Here is a 20,262-nt window from a genome sequence, read left to right on the forward strand (position 1 = left end):
GGCATGTTAAACAGGGAGGCGGCCGAACGAGTGCGACGAGTCTGGAAACTTTCTGTACAGCAAACAAAAACTTACTTACTCCTTATATTCAGTGCATTACCAGTTACCAACACCTTTCCTTAAAAGGGTTTTCTATGCGATGCTCACGTCAGTCGACAACCAAGTCCAGTTGACGGCTGGTGGGTGCTTCGCCTCTTCACAAAATGCTCCGAAATGTCGAAACACCCCGGACCAATTGACGACTTAGGAAGCTTCTACTATGAAGAGGATGTAAAACTGAGAGCCTACACAATTACTCTCCAGATGCGAGGGAAATATATGATTTTTTTCTTTTTTCATACTTGCTTTTAAAACCATGTCAAAGATGGATTTCTGCCTCTATTGGGACAGACAATAAAGATCTCTTATCTTGTTATGACTTCAAATACTCTCTACAAATTTAAAAAATAAAAAAAAGGGAAAAGTGCAGACTGCTCTTTTAGGAGGCCATTTACCGATCGTTTTGAGTAGCAGGCGCAAAAGTGGATGAATAATTTCCGCATCTTTCACTCACGGAGCATTCTCTCATTTACATGCATTTTGGGCCCTAATTCTGTATACATGATTTTTCCACTTGTAACTACTTTGCCCAAAAAGAGTATATATTATTTTTTCAGCTTGCACTCGCTATGTAGCACCTGTCTCGATAAATGAACCCCGAAAGTGTCTCATTTAATGTGAGGAGCTCCTTCTGCTGGCAGACGGGATATAAACCATGGCCTCCACAAGAGGGGGTATTATGCTTTTTTCAGCCACATAGCACCAGTCTATATCACACTACAATGATGACGAAACCTTCTGTTGGTCTGTAAATGCAGTAAATTAGAATAACTGCCTTGTATAAAATTACTCTTTCAAAATGGCGGTAGCAAATGACTTGAAATAGGCCTCTGTCTCTTTAAGAACCTCTGACCCTTTCCGACACGCCCCCTCCACACGCTGTCTGTGGCATCACAACACTCCGCTCGTTCTCTGCGTACAGTATTGAAACTACGATCGGTGCATTTTAATTTTTATTGTTGGAAAGGAGCTACTGTTTATCACTTTGTGAACAATGGCCACACAGGATATTTTTTGGAGACGAACCTTCCACACCGGACGCTTGGAAGGGGCTCTTGCCTGAAAAATAACTGCTGTTTGGAGGCTCTCTCTTTGCATCTGCCATGCCCTATGGATCTCTAACTATACCCCCATGGACGACACCAGGATCTGCAGGAGCCCATACGATTCAAAGACTGACATTATCTGTGCAGGTGGACAATGGTTTTTCGAGTTTACCCGTTAGCTTGTTATAATCGACTACAGCTCATTGTTGATGAAAAGTCTGCAATAAACCACACATGTGTAAAGCCCGGCTCATTGTGTGATCATCGTAAAGGCTGCCTCGAGTAGTTGCTGCTTTATTGACGTTATTTGTGCATAATATGCTGCCTGTTTTCAATGAATGTTGTGAAGGTGAAGGTTGGTAGCTTGTCGCGGCTAATAGTGCCTTAGCTCCGGGAGAAAACCACTCGGCTACGACTCACTGTAGATGAAATGTGAGCAGTAAACTACGAAATCAACAAGCCAGGCTCCGTGTGTGATCATCATAAAGGCTGCTTCAAGCAGTTGCCTGTTTTAGTGACGTTTTCAATGCATAATATGCTGCTTGTATTCAGTGAATTTTCCCGTTAGCTTGTCGCGGCTAGCTTGTTAGCTCCGGGAGAAAGCCACTCGTCTATGACCCATTGTAGATGAAATGTGTGCAATAAACTTCCAAATCAACAAGCCTGGCTCCGTGTGTGATCATTGTTAAACGGTTCTTTATGTGTGTGGTGGTTTTATTGACTTAATGTGTGCATATTTCTCGTTTTCACGTGATGACTCGAGGTTTAGCTTAGCATTAGCTTTCTCCGGAGGCTCTGTGCATCATCAAGGCCCAGCGCAGAACCAGACACTGAAATAAGTGTTCTTGTCACCGGTTTTAATCCTGGGTGTTTAGGTAACAGAAACACTGATGTGTGTCTTTGTAAAAGTCTGCTGTGGCTCCGGTTCACAACACATGAAGCTAATCCTCCATGATGACTCTGTTTACATCTTAGGGCTAGACACTGTGGGGAGGGGGTTCTGCTGAGGAGCAGTGGTTGGTTACTTGGCTGGTGACGAAAGGTCGGAGGCGTATCCTGGAGGTTCGAGGCGTTCCCTGAAGGAATCAGGCGTTTTATCCCTAAAATGGCCGCCATCAGAGTTTTTACAGATTACTCGAAAATACGTGAATGTGCTAAGGCAACACTTCAGCCATGTTTTTAATGAAGGAATGACATAATAACATGATGTAAAGCTTGAAAAAGTCGATTTTGCATAATACCCCCCCTTTAACACATAGCAGTGCTAACAGATACATGGTGGCATGATAAGATAAAAGCAGTTGGGGTGTGTTGAATGGCTCAAAATCCAGGAAATACAGATCAGAGCACTTCAGCAGTAGGAGAAGAAATGACCAAAGTGAGCAAGATTATTAAAGTACATTTAGTATTATGTCCTCTTTAAGACCAAGGGAAAAGCGATAAGTTTTTGAAACCTTTGAAACTTTTGAATCAATTTGTATTACTGAAGATATCTGTCAAGGAAGCAAGAAAACTTACTTACAGAACTCCCAACTTCATTTCTTCAATCACAACAGAACATATTGTTTTCAATTAGTCATTTAGTCAAATCCTGTTAGTAAATTTGTCCAATTATACTCCAGGTTTTTCCCAGGACGCGTGGGAACCCTGACAATCAAAAAATCGGCTTTGGAGTGCGAGCTGCTCACTAGTGGCTGAGAAGGCTGAGAAGATATGGACTGACAGCAGGGAAGGGGGAGTGCGGCGAGTGGGAGTGAAGGAGAAACAGAAAGCATGTGGAGTGAGAAGCAGGGAGACAGACAGGCGGAGGAGGCGGGCGCGGGCCTAAACTCCGACCCAAACACTCACTTGGCCAGATGCTTCATGAGGAGCCCCAGGACTTGTCGATTTTTCTCGGGCAGTTTGTGCACCAGGCAGTGGATGGCTTGGATGCGAGACTCTGGACTCCCGCCCTCTGTTTCAAAACGCACAACAAGCACAGGCATTAGACTACGAGGAGAACTCCGGCGCTCCGCAGGTGGCGGCCGGCCAACGCAGCTGAGATCTGGAGATGAGCTGCAGCGGCGAAAAAAAAAAAAAAAAAAACGATTATTCAACACTCATTTGTTTTTTTCACATATTTAATCAAATGACTGTACAATCTGAGGTTTTTAGCAGGGTTCAACTGGCAAAAATGAAATGGATGAGAATCAAAAGTTTAATCTTCCATTCTGTATTTGTAAAAGTGCTACCATCATGTGTTAGCTTGGTGATTTGATACAGGAGGTAAAATTCCTGCTCGTGTTTAGCATAAACGCTGAAGTAATATGTTCAATTCCGGTATCCATTTAAACAGCGCTCTTTTCTATTATAGTGAAGTGTATCGAGCAGCGTGTCAGTCTGAGGCAGTTGTTTCAAAGTGATTCAATGCTTCTTAAAGTCTGGAATTCACCATCTCAAGCCAACAGTAATTATCAATGTGGATTTGTTTTCCTAATTTGTTGCCAACTCTCTGTCGTGTCTGCTTTGTACTTCAGTAGAAAACTAGACACTGCTGGTTAAATATCACTTCAATACAAGTAAAAGTTGTTCTGTCAAATTTTTACTCCAGTGAAAGTACTGGAGTATTTGTGAAATAAAAATGAAAGCTTTGTACTCTCTTCATTGATTGTGACCTTGCAGGCTAGCAACTGTTAGCATTGCTGTGACAGTGACCCCGAAAGTAGTGAAACCTGCTCATAAACACAACCCTGAGAAGAACTGGGATGTTTGGAATGTGTTAGCAGTGCTGTTAATGAGTTTGGACAAGGGCCATTTGGTAGGTCAAATCGATTCATATTTTCAAAAAATCATTAAAAAAAAAAAACATTTTTAAAGAATTTTTTAGCTCTCTGCTCAGAGGAAGATTGTGCTGTACAAATGTGCTAAGAAGAACAGAGCCCACCTACTGATTTTTTGTTGTTTTATTGCTCAATCCAAATACAGTATAAATAATTTGGATGTTTAACAATCTTTGTTGCACAGTGACATTTCAGTTAGAGAAAGGGTTTGCCTTTGCAATTTTGTTTATGCATATTAATTAAATACACCAAATATATATATTTAATATATTTACAGTTGTGCTGCATTTTTGGTGCTTTTTCATCACTTTTTTGTCACCTGTTTTGCTGCGTTTTTGGTGTTTTTTCATATCTTTTTGGTCGCCTGTTTTGCTGCGTTTTTGGTGCTTTTACATAACTTTTTTGTTGCCTGTATTGCTGCGTTTTTGGTGCTTTTCAGTACTTTTTAGTCACCCGTTTTGCTGTGTTTTTGGTGCTTTTTCATCACTTTTTTGTCGCCTGTTTTGCTGCGTTTTTGGTGCTTTTTCATCACTTTTTTGTCGCCTGTTTTGCTGCGTTTTTGGTGCTTTTTCATTACTTTTTTGTCGCCTGTTTTGCTGCGTTTTTGGTGCTTTTACATCACTTTTTTGTCGCCTGTTTTGCTGCGTTTTTGGTGCTTTTTCATTGCTTTTTCATTGCATGCTTTGTCGCTTGTTGCGTTTTCACCCTCATTTACGTCTCGTTTTCGCTGCTATTAGGACACTTTTTTCAAGACGCTTTTAGATTTGAGCAAAGTCGAACAGGAGAAAATGTGCTCGGTTCAGGTGGGGGTTAAGAGGTCAAGTGTCCAAAGTACAAATCCGCTAATGTGTGAGTAAAAAATAAAAATCACACCCTTTAAACTCCTTTGCTCCAATGTACTAACTGAATATGAGCAAAAGGTGGTGGTCCTACGCGGGCGCGGCCATCAGAGGCGATAACCACATCACATCCCGGCACGGCTGCGGGTAAGCCAAGGCGGGTAAGCCAAGGCGGAGAAGAAGAAGAAGTGCGATGTTGATACACATTCTGCATCCTCTCTGAATTTTGGCAAGGCCTTATAGCTGCTGGGAGCTTTACGTTAGCGTCTCTGCCGTGTTAAAGGGTTGTGCACACACCCCCCCTCCCGGATCATCTCTTAAACATTTCCTCACACATGGGCATCTGACCGCCTACACGGGCAAACAGACGCGCACGAAAATCATTACTATGGGAACGCCGAGGATTTAGGCGTTGTGTGGAGGCTGTCACCCTTCAAAATAATATTCATCGCTAATCCGTTTCCCCCCCTTCCGATTTGAGGGCATTGCGAGGGCCTGATAAAAATGTCAACCTCATCCAATAATAGCACTTGTTGTAATGTGATTCGAGCTTTGGCGGGCGCTGAACACATCGGAGACGTAAATGCGCGGAGGTGGGCGAATGCAAGGGGGGGGGGGGGGGGGTCTTTTAGCGCGACAACATTAGGGCGACATAAGGGCAGCAGAATGAAAGAGACACATAAACCGTTTAGCCGCAGGTTAATGATGCATTTTGAAGCAAGGGGATAAAAGATAAATATCCTTTTAAATGTTGTGTAATATTTCCGCTGGAGAAAAAAAAAAAAAAAAAAATCCTGGACCAAGGCCTATTGCTTAGGGACAAAATGTATGTAATAATTTTGATCTAAAGATTCTAGGACAATACAATTAGAGAGAATGTTTAAAATAAATCACATTTTTCTCTCAATACAGTGCATCCAGATATAAAAAAAATATTTCAGTAATTTGTAATAATGATATTCTTATAATGATTCCCCCCTATCTGTCGCTGAGGGCTTTGTGCCAACATGTTCACACGCACACACGAATAGTATAGTATAATCCACTAAGTAATGTGGATGAAACGCGTGACTATTTTTCTATGTGTCATAAAATGACTTTGGTTCCGTTTCATCAGCACTAGCTTTGCCATATTAATTAAAAAGGTCACAGAATGAGCAAAAACGCGGTATAGCAGCAGTTGGACAGAAAGTCTCAGTCGAAAATAGCAGTTGTCGTCAAGTGGAAGAACCTGTAAACAAGCGCTGGCATTTTGCTGTGTGGCTGTCTGACAGCTAGGTAGACCTGCAAATATATTCAATGTTAGGAAAGCATTACCTGACACAGGTGCTTTAAGGGAGATTTTTGCTTCCAACTAAATTACCATATCACCCTATCATATCTCAAACTTTTCACACCCAGTAAAACCTCATATTTTCCTTTCAAAGCACGGCAAAGACCCAGACTAAACCAACTGACCAGAGACATAACCAAATGAAAGGACATGCATAATATATGATACAGACGTAAACACAAAATTCTGGAAAAATTAACTGAAAGATTTCTGAGTAGGATTGGAATCTTATTTGGGCAAATGTTTCCCTCTCTTTCAAGAAACCCGAATCACTTAATGATCCACTATAAAAGTACTTATATCCCAGTAGACTACATCAAATGATAATAAAAGACATGTGATTTTTGTCCAGACAATACTATTGGTACTTTTCTCCATATGGTGTGGCAGTGCCCGGAGGTTCTCCAGTTCTGCGAGAATGTCTCGAAAACACTCTCAAATATTACTGGAATAGCCATACCCTGCACTAAAAGGGTTATTCTGCTAGATGACCTCAAAAATAAATCTGACAATTAAAAACCGCTGAATAATGTTAGCTGGCTTAACAGCTGCCAAAAAGATGGTAGTATGCCGATGGAAGAAAGTGCAACCTCTGACTGTAAGGGAATGGCTTCTCTCCTATAGAGATAAAATTCAGGTGGAGCTTTCTGCTGAATTCATGGAGCAAAAGTATAAGGGAAAATATATATACTTGTTGGTCCAATCTACTATCTACACTGGTTGCGGATTAGATACTGCATATGACTTTTTCTTTTTCTGCCTGTACATAATTGTATGCATCCTCTTGTGAAGGTTTCCTGCATATTGTACAAATGACGGCTCAAGTTAGGCCAAGCGCCGTTCCAGACAGGAAAGATCTAAATGTATAACTTTATAAGCGTTTAGCGGGTGTAGCCAATTGCTCATATACATTAAGCTGCTAAAAAGTCTCTGCTAATGTTTTCCACCCACTCGCTGGCAGAATACTCACAAGCTCCCAATTGCCAATTTCGCTATCCAGACATCGGAATTTGGAGCTCTTTCCTCTGCCTATCTTCTGTCATTTGTAATAAATTAAGTTTTGCTTAAGTCCAATGAGCAGCATAAAGCATGTGCATATTTGATCATGTTTACAAACACTAAACAAGCCTATAATACCCATCAGCGCTCAGTGCAGTTGTCCAAATTCGAATGTTTGCGAAACATTTTCTGCGCTAAAAAACGGCAAAAAGTTAGAATCGGAGTTGAGGCAAAGAGTCTTGTATGTGTGCTGCGACCTAACCCCTTTGACTGTACACTTTCACAGCAAATCTCAGAAGCTCAAACATGGCTCTTTGAATAGGTTTTCAATTCCCGACACATAACCATTTTGTGTATGTTTGGCATGTGAATCGGGCGTTGGTGGGAGCAGCGGCTGAACTTACTTGCTGGGTTGATGAACTCTTTGTACAGTCCATAGGTCATCAGTGGCTCGGGCAGGCTCCTTGAGAAACACAACAAAGGAAGGAAGAAAGAAAGAAAGAAAGCAAAAAGGGATGAGAGGGGAGAGGGAGAGAGAAGGAGAGTTCAAGTTAGCAAAGGGGGACAGAAATAGCACTGTTTTATAGGGTCCACGCACACACGGGGGGGGGGGGGGAAGATTAATGCGGCTGGGACGGCAGACGGAATTAGACGGTGTATGCGTTGAGATAACCAAGTTCATTTGAAGGTACTTTGGCATTGCAGCTGGACACGGGCCAAAAACACTTAGCCTCCGAGAAAGACACAGGAGAGTGACCCAGGCGAGGGAGAGGACAAGCTACAGAAATTCATGATTTCATATCGCAAGTACGCTGAGCTTTACTGGTTCATTTTGAAGTTTTCATATTTAACCTCTTGCCCCCCCGCTTTAAAGGGACTCGATGCAAGTTGGTCATTTTTATACTCACTACTGCCACCTCAGGTCTTGCGCGTAACTGCAGGTTCTATATTAAGCTCGCGCTTCAGACCCGAAGTAGCAACTTTTTGAGTGACAGTGCAGGATTTTAGAGGCAGTTGTGGTGAACAGGTCTGGGCTCATTCTACACATTAGGACATGGCTGGAAGATGTAGGGGGAGGAAAATACTTCATTTTAACATTTTTAAACTCTTTAACCCTTTAACTGAGCGCATTTTTAGTTCAGCTTTACCTACATCTACAAGCTTATTGACTGGAGCTTACAGCCACTGTCCCGCCCCTTATTTGAAAGCTAAGACTTACAAAACAGATAGTGACTTTTTTGTTGCGTTGTCGCCACGTTTTTGTCGAAGCGTTATTCTGTCTTTTTTTTCCTCCATTTTTGGCACGTCTGTCGCTTTTTGGAGGCTCTTTTTTATAGCTTGTTCATCTTTTTTTTTATTGTGTTTTTGTCGCTCTTTTGTTTTGAAATTCACAATCTCTAGGCAACAGTAATTATCAATGTGGATTTTTTCCCCTTAATTTGTTGCCAGCTTAAGTAGCTGTAGTGTCTGCTTTGTACTTAAGTATAAAACTGGACACTCCTGGTCAAATACTTCAATACAAGTAAAGGTTGCTCAGTCAATTTTTACTTAAGTGAAAGTACTGAATTATTTGCTATGGCCCTGTATCTGATATTTTTACTAGCAGTGAAATGAAAATGAAAGTTTTGTACTCTCTTCATTGATTGTGATCTTGCAGGCTAGTAATTGTTAGCATTGTTAGCATAGATTTTTGTTTTCATCCTTCTTCTCTTGTTTTTTTTTTTTTTTTTTTTGCTTTTCTGGCACGTTTTTATGCTTCTTTGTTCTTTGACATTGACATGTTTTATTGTGTTTTCATCGCTGTTTTGACCCTTTGTTCAAGAAGCTTTTAGATTTGGGTAAATTGGAGAATTGGAGAAAATGTACTTAGTTCGGGTGGGGGTTAAGAGACTAATGACTTTTGGGATTGCTGTTTTAGTTGTTTTTATCTAAATGAATAAGCAGCTCCACACTTACACTCAACCATTTCAATAGCATAGAACTACACTTTCTCAAGAGAATGCAAACTAAAAGGCCAGTGTCCTTATTATAACCATCAAAGTACCACAAATACTACCAAATACTTTCGGCTCATTTAATACTGTTCACTTAGTTTAAACCTCATGCCCTCATAACTTTTCAAATGATTATATAATGTTTTTCATCCAAGTGCGCTAGCACACATTAGCACGTGCTAATTAGCTTGAAGGAATGTCGCTTTGCTAGTTAAGCTGAAGGGAATGTGATTACCGCTTCTAAACTTCATCTAAAAGACGTGGACCTTATCAAATGCTCCAAATGTCTCGATAATTTACTGCAACCGGCATGTTTTGAAAGTAAACTTAATATAATTTTAATGCTGGCATTAGCGTAGTTTGGTCATTAGAAGCTAAAACGTTACAGCATTAAAAGTTTCTGCGACATCTTAAAGATATATGGATGGAAAATGTTATATTATAAAATCATATTATAAGTCACAAACGTATCGCATTTCAAAGCCCATAAATGTACCCGACATGATCAGTCTTCATTTTTCTCGCAGCTTCTCAACCTTCACATATCCCTCATCGATTCTGAATCTATCAATCAAAGTACGTGTGAACTGACACCGTGTGAAGTGCCAAGATGATTCATTATTTGAACACTGAAACCTACAACCCTATACAATTTAGAAATGCTGAGTTGTCGAATGCTAAATACATCTTGTATTAATAAACTTTATTCTATTCCTTGGAGAGACAAAACAAGGTGTTTTTTTTTCCAATTATTCATATTTTCTCGAGCCACTTAGCAATTGGAACAAGTGACGCTGAAATCATTATCAGTAAATACCAATGTGGAGATTACCTTAGATAAAGCTTTAATGCACTTGTTACTGTTTTGACGTCCCAGTCCTCGCTTACAGACAGATCTAGATCGTTGCTCTTCTCATCTGTAAAAGAAATGCCAAAAAAAACAGTTAGAAACATGATGAAAATCAAATGGAAAAAGTCGTTATTCCTCACAGCTGATTTTAATATACAGTATGTACATTCAGTTTGATCACATTTCAGTACCTACGGGCATTCAGTCGGGACACTTCTTCGATAATGACCTTTTATTAAATAGCAATTTCCATTATTGTCGCCGCTATTCACAAGTGGCAGCCTGGAAAGTCCAAATATGTGACTTGTAATTATCCAGATGAGGATAAAAGCAGTGCTACTAGCCTGGGGGCTTTCGTCGGGCCCCTGTGGGTGTCGGCGGAAGTTACAGCTTGCGTAGCTTCTATACTCATTACAAGTTTAATTAATCCCCTACTACTCGAGTGGCTCTATGGGGACCGCGGGGCTGTGTTGTGCTCAAACACTAAAGGGGGGGGGGGGGGTTCGTCACACCGTTAAGTAACCTCAGATGAATAACAAGGCTGTGCAAGTGCGACCAGAAAGTGTTTTGATTCATTAAGAAGAATAGTGAAAGGACTTTGTAAGGAAGTAGATAGGGGAGCGCATGATTCGTTGTAAGAGTCAAAATTGGAATAAAAGATCTGAATTTCACAATAAGACAGTGTCCACTTAAGCCTCACCTGAAACGAGCACATTTTCTCCAGTTTTACCCAAGTCTAAAAAAAATGTGCAACAAAACGTGGCGACAAGCAAACAACAAAAGTCAAGATCACTTTTGTAGGTCTTAGCTTTCAAATGAGGCGTCACTCTGGCCTATAGACTCCTATAGACGCTTTTAGATTTATGTAAAACCAAACTGAAGAAAATGCGCTCGGTTAAGGTGGGTGTTAAAGGGGCTAGATGCCAGTTAGCCATTTTATACTCACTACTGCCACCTCAGGTCATACGTGTAACTGCAGCTTCTATATAAAGCTCGTGCATGACGGCAATTCCGACCCGAATTAACACCTTTTTGAGTGAGTGTGCAGGGTTTTAGAGGCAGTTGTGGTGAATATGTCTGGGCTCATTCTACACATTAGGACATTGTTGAAACATGTAGGGGGAGGGAAATACTTAATTTTAACATTTTTAAACTCCATATAGTCCCTTTAATGCTTGCATGGCTGTCACGATAATTACAATATCGACTTATCGTTCGATAAATAGCAGATAAACGATAAATTTTTGGGCTCCACATTTATCGTCTGTACATTTATTAGCGTATCCCCCCGTAGTCTTTCTTTGTAAAACATTTATTTTGAACTGAAGCAAATTGAGCAAAGGTTTACAGTCAGTTTTATCCCTTAGAGTTGACAGTATCTAGTATCGTTCGAGTCAATATTATCGTTTATCGCAATACTTTCCTGCCTCAATATATCGAACTTCAAAGATGTATTGTGACAAGCCTAAAGTCCAAACAGCTACACAGGGATAACAAAATCACAAGAAGTGATCATTTAGGTAAAACTAGTGGTGTCCTCTGCAAAGTATGTATGTATAAACTCCCAATCAATTTAGTCTTCAATGAATAGAAAATGTACAATGAAAACTGAATGGTTATTTAAAAAACATAAATCAAAAATGCCACAAATCTTGTCAAAAATATTTTTTTCCCATTTGTTTTCAGCTCTAACGTTTGCATTTTCCACAGACTCCAATGCATGAATGAAATATCCTTGAGTGAAACAGTCATCTTCACTATGTAATTACATCTTCATGAAGGGAATCTACAAACTCAGCATCTATACCGTTACATCCCAGGCCTCGCACGACCCATACCGGCCGGTAAAAAAAAAAAAAAAAAAAGAGAGTGCTCCCGCTTCCTGATGTATCAATGCCCGACATTTAATCGCCGTTTCCTCCTTTGTTTGCGCTGTAATATGATGGGCCTTCTCATGCTATTGTTTTCTATCAGCCTGTCCTCTTTCATTGGACCGCGGCCATGTCAGTGGGTGAGAGACGAGCGAGAGGAAGAGTGGGAGGTCTTTCTTGGGCACGTTTAAAAAGCGGCCTTCTCCCACACGCCTTGAACTGTTGCGAGTGCGCAGAGGTGGGTAGAGTAGCGAATGTTGTACTCGACTAAGAGTGTTGCGACTTGCATTACCCTAGCTGACACGCTCCGCTAGTCAAAGGTTTGGAGGGAAAAAAAACTAGACATCCTTTCCCGAGTTCTTTTAGAATTGAGGACGTTTTTGCCTCTCATCCAAAAAGGTTGAAAACTGGGATTCAACAGAAGAGAGGAGTTAGGCTCTCCATTAACTAACCTAGTTTAAGTGCATATGACAGGTTTTAATGCTTTTGAAGATATGAGTCATTTAGAAGGATAACAGTTCATCAGTTGCATAATCATCATATTATTGAATGTATAAGAAATGTTTCGCAGAATTTTTTTTAAGCTGCTTACAGACAGTGACACTGATAAAGGTAAAGCTCCACAGCAGTTTGACTCATTTTCCATTGACTTAACATGGTTGGCACGGCAACAGTTTAAAATTGTTGTCCTTCATCTATGTCACTTCCTGTCGGTGACCAATACGTTGCCGCACCTACTGCTAAAAAAGTATTATTTACTAAAATCGGTACTTCCGGTTTAGCGGAGATAAATGCTAACGGCGAAGCAGCTACGCTAACCGCGGAAGTAGTGACTTTAGTAAATAATACTTTTTTAGCAGTAGGTGCGGCATTTTTGGCTAATGAGTCTGAGAAATAAGTAGGTTCAGTCACTCCCCGTTGAGTTTTAGAAATATTGATTGTTGTATTAAAGAGTTTTTAATGGGGGTTTTTCTCGCATATTAGCCGGTATGCTAGGACCCGGAAGCGGAAGTCGTGACGTCACACTTAACAAACGTATAAGGAAGTGAAACTATATGCACAAAAATGGCCACACTAGAGAAATCTGGGTACAATCTTTAGCAAAATCGTAAATATAATTGTGCTAACTATGTTTTAGCAAAAATTGTGTCATATGCACTTTAACCCAAAAATGTGCATTTATGCTAAATACAACCCCACATTTTAGATATATGCAATATTTTGGCTGAGAAACACACTTTTTTGTGCCCGGAGCATTGATATTTCACATTTTATTATTTGTATTAATATATATATGAAAAAGACACACATGTACGAGCCTTCCTTTCTAGCCAACACCATACTAACAAATCAACAATGTCTTGATGAACACAGCTTAAGCACGTAGTGGCTCAGAAAGTGTCCAGTGATGGTTAAAGCTTTGAAAATGCAGTGGACACTTCTGAATTCAATCCATTAACGCAAACAAATCTAGAAAATACAGATTGGAGCGCTTCAGCAACAGAAGAAGAAATGATCAATGTGAAATGGTTCAAATTTGCGCAAATCAAGAAAAATACTGTGTTGTTGTTGAGGGAACAACATAAATGTGTTGCCCTCTGCAGAAAACAGATTACATAGGCCTCAATTGTTACATTTTTATGTAAATACTGTAGGATACAAACTTTAACCAAAACATTTAAAGAAAACACACCTTCCACAGTCCCAAAATTGTTGAGCTGGATATGAAAAACTAAACAAACTAAACTTTCGAGTAAAATTTAGCCAAACTATTGTCACCAAGCAATTGTAACTTCCTACCCACCTCTGCATGCCCCGCAGCCTTTTGAACATGACAAATTTGTCAGTCATTTGGAATACAGCGTGAAAGACATTGTGTGCTGCCTCTCGAAGATAAAAGGTACTAAATCTGCTAAAGAGAAGTGTATGTGTTTATTGTGTTAACACTGGGGACCGGGGAAAAGTGCTCGGGAGTGCTAATGAAGTCCCCAGCATGATTCTGCAGGTTGGGGAGGCTGCAGAATGTTTGGCAGAGGAGAAAAGTTGAGGTTGGCTGGCACGTCGAGCGGAGAGAGTCTGTTGTAATTCCGAACACAGAGCTCTGTAAAGCGAGCCGGAGACGGGAGGAAACCAGAGCGCGGCAGCAGGCAATATAAAAGGACAAGGGACAAGCTCCGGCTAAAGAGGAGAGGATAGAGGGGGGTTCAAGAGGGCAAGGGTGAAGATGAGGGGACAGATGGAGTTGAGAAGAAACTGTGTGAAAAGGAAAGGGGAGGTCATTGTGTGTGACGGAATTTGGAATGTGGAGATTGTGAATTGTTTTGACAAATGAATTTTAACACTGAGGAAATTTATATCAAGCTACATCACCCGAGTGGTTTGGAGAATTGATGGTGAGAAAGAACGTGATGTAGTTGTTGAAAGGTGGAGCATATGGCATCGAATAATTGGGATGTGGAAAAAAGTAAAGCCGGCATTTTTTTTTTCTCCAAAAGAGGCTTTTCTCTGTTCTTTTGACAAAATGAGCATCTCAAATGACTCAACTTTGTTTAGTGTTTGAAAAAGCCTCTGACAGACAATCATTCATGACTTTTTTTGACGCTTTTTAGTCACTTTTTGTCGCTTTGTCAATTTTCTGTAGATTTTGTTGCCTGTTATGCTGTGTTATTTCTGTTGCTTTTTGTGCTGCGTTTTCATCTTCATTTACGCCTCTTCGTTGTCATTATTTTGACGCTAAGTTTTTACGTTTGGGTAAAGTCTAAACTAGAGAGAATGTGCTCGGTTCAGACAGGGGTTAAGAGGTTTGTTTAGTTTAGTTAAAAAGACAAATAAATCCGTAACCGACTGTGAAATATTGACCGACTGTGGTTTACTGCTTACAATGTTACCAAATCACAGATACAGTAACTAAAGCAAAAAAAAAAAAAAGGTATTTATTTATAAATTAAAAATTATTTACCAATCATAAGTGAGACAAGCTTCTGGACTTTGGAACTAACTCCCACGACTCTGTACAAGCCTTGGTCATTGATACCTACAAAGAAAAGACAAAATACATTATTAATATGGCACAGTCATTCCCAACACACTCTAGGAATGTATGACATGTATTGAAACGATCCCTGCATCAAATTGTGCTTGTGTCTAAAGTGGACAACTCAATACTGGGACAAGTCTGCCCTCTAGTGTTCAAGTCATGGCATCACAATTCATACCATTATGAACACATTTCATACTCACCCCGCGTTTCTATGGCATTTATGGAGTTCTTCACGAAACTTAAGCCTACGTCATCCAGCTGCGCATCAACTGGGGATAAAATAAAAATTAATTACTGAAGCTATGACAAAAAATATACTTATTTATCTCATTTAGATACAGCTGTGGACTTACTTCCTCTGTCTTTTGAATAAGTCCTCCCTAGATACACCCCGACCTGTCCCAAATAAACAAAGCGGTGAGTAAATTCCACAAAAGCAATGACTGTGAGGCCAAATTTCGCGACTTCCCCGTGAATTAAAAAGGAAACGGCCGGATTGCGTAAGGAGAAGTGCGATGATGTTGCAACAAATATTATGCTAAGTGACTCACGGGTTCTTTCCCACCCATCGCTTGCATCCAAAACTTCTGGTCGTCTTCTGATAGGGCTTGGACTGTCAGCACCGTTCCTGGCCTGAAGGGAGGGGAACATACAATTACACTAATATCGTATAGTAAAACTAAGTAGCAGAAATAAAACAGGCGTTCACATTTATGAATGAAGAAGTGGAGGGAATGTTGATATCAAGACAAATCATCCGAAATTTTAGTATGGCTGAAGAGTCAACTACATATTGTTTGTCAGTTGTGCTTTGTATTATTTTATATGCATCTTTAAAGCATGATTACAGCTTATGAACCTCTTAACCCCCGCCTTAACTGAGTGCATATCCTCCTCTCTGCACCTTTCATGGGTTTTGTCACTTTTTTTCCAAGAAGATTTTAGATCTGGGTAAAGCCAAACTGGAGAAAATGTGGTCGGTTGAGGTGGGGGTTAAGAGGTTAAAATGAGGGGAATGTCTGTGTTGGATTTTTAAAAGTACATATACACAAAATGCATTAAAAAAAAAATGGCAGCGCAAACCATTTTTGCAAAAGATACCCCATGAGTCTCTAACTTGAATGAAACGGATTCTACTTTCTTTTCGACACTCAGTAGCCGAGATCAAGTGAGCAGCTGCTTTACTGGATGTAGTATATCAGCTTCCAAATCATGCTCATGGTGAATTGTGACGTGTCAAATATCCGTTCTAAACCTGGGCGCCCACTCACACTTCTATTAATAAAGGAAAGGGGACAGACGGACTAAAGCCGTGCAACAAAAACAGAAATCTATTATGGGAGTGAATGACCGATGTGAGCAAACCCCAAAAGCACAGCATGCGAGAGAAGCCCTGATTCTTCCCAACAGTAAACAAGAGCGCAGTGGAGCAAGGGCTGTGCCTGCTGCTGCTGCTGCTGCTGCTGCTGCTGCTGCTGCTGCTACAACAAACACACCACTGGTATTCTGTTTAGGCCAGACTCACTTGCCCGAAGGAACTGTGTCACTCGCAAACAATTCATGTGACACGTAAAAGTCATCGCTGTATTTGACGTCGCTAAGGTGCAAGATTAGGGTGAGCGGCCTTTCTCTCGGAGCATTTCTTTCAATATTTATCCACTGAAAAAGGATACAAACAGGACTGACACTGTGGAAATAGTGTTTTTTTTTTATCATTTCAGCTTCATGTGCATATGTAATGTTAATTTCAGCTTTAATTTATGAGACATTCCAGTGTTTTACATTTTAATAACAATTTACATTTTTATTTGGGTCGAGGCTGGTCATTTTAGGGGGGTGGTTGGTCCCACTGCCATACAAGTTAAACTGGACATGCATATGGATACTAAAAATAGACTTAACCTTATTTTGGGCACCTCAGCTTTGATATTTTTTTCGTTTTATCATTTGAAATCATCTGTAAGAATTAAATAGTATCAATGAAATGCAGGCGAAAGAGCTGGTGAAGATCTTGACTGGGGCTCCTCCTGCTGGCAGATATACGATGAATTTTATTTAAAAAAAACTTCAAGGTTGGAGATGGCGCACGATCAGCTCCAGCAGTGCGTCATGAACATGCTTTGAGCACAGAATGTCTCAGAATCGATAATGTTGGATTATGGGCTTTGAAAATGTGGACAGTTTTGGGTCTGAACAATGACGCAATTGTAATCAGGAGGTACAGAACGAGGCGCTGACGCCGTAGAAGAAGAAACAGCTAAATTTAACAGCTTTGTCCGAGGATTACACAAAACTGCTTGAATGTTGTGAAATACTACTACTGGTCTGTCAGATGATTGATTTCGCATGATATGTCCACTTTAACCTCTTAACCGAGCGTATTTTCTCCAGTTCAGCTTGACCCAACTCTAAAAGCTTCTTGACCGGCCAGTGTAACGCCTCATTTGAAAGCTAAAACCTGATGGCAAAACTTGGTTCAGGTGGGGGTTAAGAGGTTAGGAATCACTGGTTTAGGTTGGTGTAATCTTCAAATTGAGAATTGACTTAACAATAAGCCACGAAAGTGTAGAAACATCCCTTTATAGCCTTGACTTGACAGACTACACTACGTTTTGTTGGTTTCTAGCCTTTGATCATTTATCCATTATTAGATCATTTTTATTTTCACTTTGTATCCCAGCTCTTTCTTACCTGTCTGTAATGTCCAGCTCTAGACAGAACCTCCTGTCCAACATGTCTGTGGTTTTGCGTACGCACGATTTCAAAGTAATGGATTCAGTCTCGCCCTGAAATCAGAACAATCATGAGAAAAACGAAGTCCGAAAAACGATGCAGCCCTAAGAGTAAACGCCATTACTTACAATCTTCCCTCCTGATCTGTGGTCGAACGTCACCATGTGTAGGATCTTCTGCTCTTTGACAAACGTGCAGTATCGCTTGACCCAGCTCGACCCGAACGGAGGTGGCCCTACAACAACAGTTCAGGAAAATAAGTACCGCGTTTATACATCTACACAAGCAAAAACAAAAAGCGGTGATGTTTGGTCGAATGTGATAAATAAATCGCATTTCCCCTTTGCTCTCGGCTCGTCTTGAATTTGTGGTTTGTCATTACGAAATCAGGATGTGTGTGAAATACTAGCACGCTTTTATCATACATGACAACCGTTAATAAAATAAAACACCAAAAAAAGAATACATGCTTGGGGCTAACTTTGTAACACGGATAACAATCTTGTCACAGAGTTTAAGTATAATTCCGAGATAAACGTTTGTGCTGAGCTTTGCGAAAACTGTTTAATTTGTTGCACATAAAAGGGATTACTGAAAAATCTGTGTTCGCCGAGGTATTATTATGTGTACACACAAAGGGTTTTAAATGACAGGGTTGAAGAGGCGTTTATTGTCAAACAGACAGCTGACTAACTCGCTGAGCATGTTCGCGAGTCAGCGTCCTCATGATGGTTCAGCAGGAACCATTTTCTGCAACGGCTGCATTTCCCTCAATGACAGTTTATCTCATATTCCCGTTCTCCTGCTACACTTTTGATTAGAGGTGGAGTCAATTCAACGTTTGAATGGCATTTGTAATTAATTAATCGCAATTAATCACATTTAGGCATTTATTAAGGGTTGTATTTATTTTTTAGAGGTTTATTTCTTTGTGTTTTCCCACATTTGAACTTGTTTTAAGTGAAGATGTGAGGCCTGTGTGATCATTTCAAACTCTTAGAAGTGGTTTGATTTATTTTGTTCTGCTTCAAGACATTGGAGGATGATCTATAAAAATAAGTTTGTTTGTAAAATTGTTTTTGGCTTTACCCAGTGTTCGTCTCTAAGCAACATCTTGCAGTAAAAAGGAAAGTGAAAAAGTGCCGCTAAAGTGAAGTGTGTGATTAATTCCGCACTAAACCTTTTGTAATTAATTAATCGGAATTAATCGAATAAAGTCCCGGCTCTACTTTTGATACTTAAGTATTCACAAACAATGGCTTCCTCCATAGTAACGTAAAACACTTTTAGCTAATTTGACAAAGTAGTTCTCCCATCTTATAATATTCACATTGGGACAATCTGCAATCAAAGTAAAGTAATGGTGCGTTTGAATAAATAACGCTGTGCCTGCAGAAAATTACCATCTACTTCACTACAAGATAAATCCAACTGCTTTAGTCTGAAGATATACTTTGCTGCATCCTCTTATCTAACTTAAGAGTCACGTTTGCATGCTTACGCTTCTCCTGCACATAGAGGTAGCCTTCACAGCTGATGGGACTGGTCTGTTTGAACTCCGGAGGGATCTCCCGGATCCTCTTCATCAGTTCATACACCTCGGACCTCGTGCCCTCAAACCGACTTCTTGTCTGAAAAAGAGGAACCAGCTGAGTCATACACAAATACACTATTTGTTTATGTCGGATATATGGTAAATAATAGACAATTACTTTAGACTCAAAGGGCTTATTGTCCTAAATTTGTATTAATAACCCAATGGCAGAGGAACTGAAGTTAATTACCCTTTGTGATTTGCATAACCAGTACATTTAAAGTGAGAGAATAGTAGAAAACAACTTGATAGTTTTCATGTGAAATTTTTGGAGATCAAAACACATGCATGTTTTTACACAGTCTCCTCAGAGAAAAAAACTGACTCCAAAATATGTGAGCTAATGTGTATTTTTGTAAATTTATCCTTGTTTTATTTGTCTTACTTAGCACGTCTGTATTGTCCTGGTTTTCTGTATTAATGTGTTGGTGAGCCAGATATGAATTTCTACCTTTGTAATCTATACAATCCCATCATATTCTAAAAACAGCACAACCGCTGTTTACAAAGAAAACAAATAAATGCCATTTTGGTATCTCAGTCAACTGCATCATGTGCCTGCAATGTTTACTTTCTGACCCATACTTGCGTATATATTATTGAATATATCGAAGTACATGTTTCTTACATTTTGAATATTTATTTGCAGGTCTCTTTTGTAATGGTCAAAGTCGTTGGCGAGCTCGAAGCCTTGGTGATAAAACGTGAAGACCGTCTGAAAGAAAGCCAGCATCTAAAAAAACAAAACCACAGATTAAGAAACTGTGTCAAGGCAACTGATACAAAAAACTAAAAGAGAAAGTGAAAGACACATTGTTATTTTCAGTTAAAGTTTCCATTTCACATGCACATTATCACACCAATATTTCAATATTGCCATATTAGACACATTATTGTCATCGTAAGAAACCACATTATATGTTAACATCACTGAGGTTCATCGGATTTAAGATTTACACATTTATTTCCAATACAGAAACCCTAACAATGATATAATTTTATGATATAACGATTTCAAATTTAGTTCCATTTTAGCCCAGTTTTG

At 39.9% G+C, this 20,262-nt stretch overlaps 1 protein-coding gene and 1 long non-coding RNA gene across 3 annotated transcripts in view; one reads left to right on the top strand and one right to left on the bottom strand.

The window, feature by feature from the left end:
- The window catches only part of arhgap10 (Rho GTPase activating protein 10), an 81,338-nt gene that overhangs the window by 38,694 nt on the left and 22,382 nt on the right, over positions 1–20,262 (bottom strand). For both annotated transcript variants that reach the window (XM_079552709.1, XM_079552710.1), the window contains 11 exons: positions 19,846–19,950; positions 19,125–19,254; positions 17,752–17,858; positions 17,582–17,676; positions 15,442–15,523; positions 15,244–15,286; positions 15,091–15,159; positions 14,810–14,884; positions 9,962–10,046; positions 7,540–7,598; positions 2,994–3,099 (listed from right to left, as the gene is read on the bottom strand). In XM_079552709.1, the coding sequence (XP_079408835.1) occupies positions 2,994–3,099; positions 7,540–7,598; positions 9,962–10,046; positions 14,810–14,884; positions 15,091–15,159; positions 15,244–15,286; positions 15,442–15,523; positions 17,582–17,676; positions 17,752–17,858; positions 19,125–19,254; positions 19,846–19,950 (956 nt within the window). The remainder of the gene's footprint in view (positions 1–2,993; positions 3,100–7,539; positions 7,599–9,961; positions 10,047–14,809; positions 14,885–15,090; positions 15,160–15,243; positions 15,287–15,441; positions 15,524–17,581; positions 17,677–17,751; positions 17,859–19,124; positions 19,255–19,845; positions 19,951–20,262) is intronic.
- Positions 14,013–20,154, top strand: LOC306960311. The gene is made up of 3 exons (XR_013792675.1): positions 14,013–14,243; positions 17,571–17,656; positions 19,867–20,154. It is a non-coding gene; the product is annotated as an uncharacterized lncRNA (long non-coding RNA).

The sequence above is a fragment of the Gobius niger genome (assembly GCF_951799975.1).
Source record: "Gobius niger genome assembly, chromosome: 3".
Taxonomy (NCBI): Eukaryota; Metazoa; Chordata; class Actinopteri; order Gobiiformes; family Gobiidae; genus Gobius; species Gobius niger.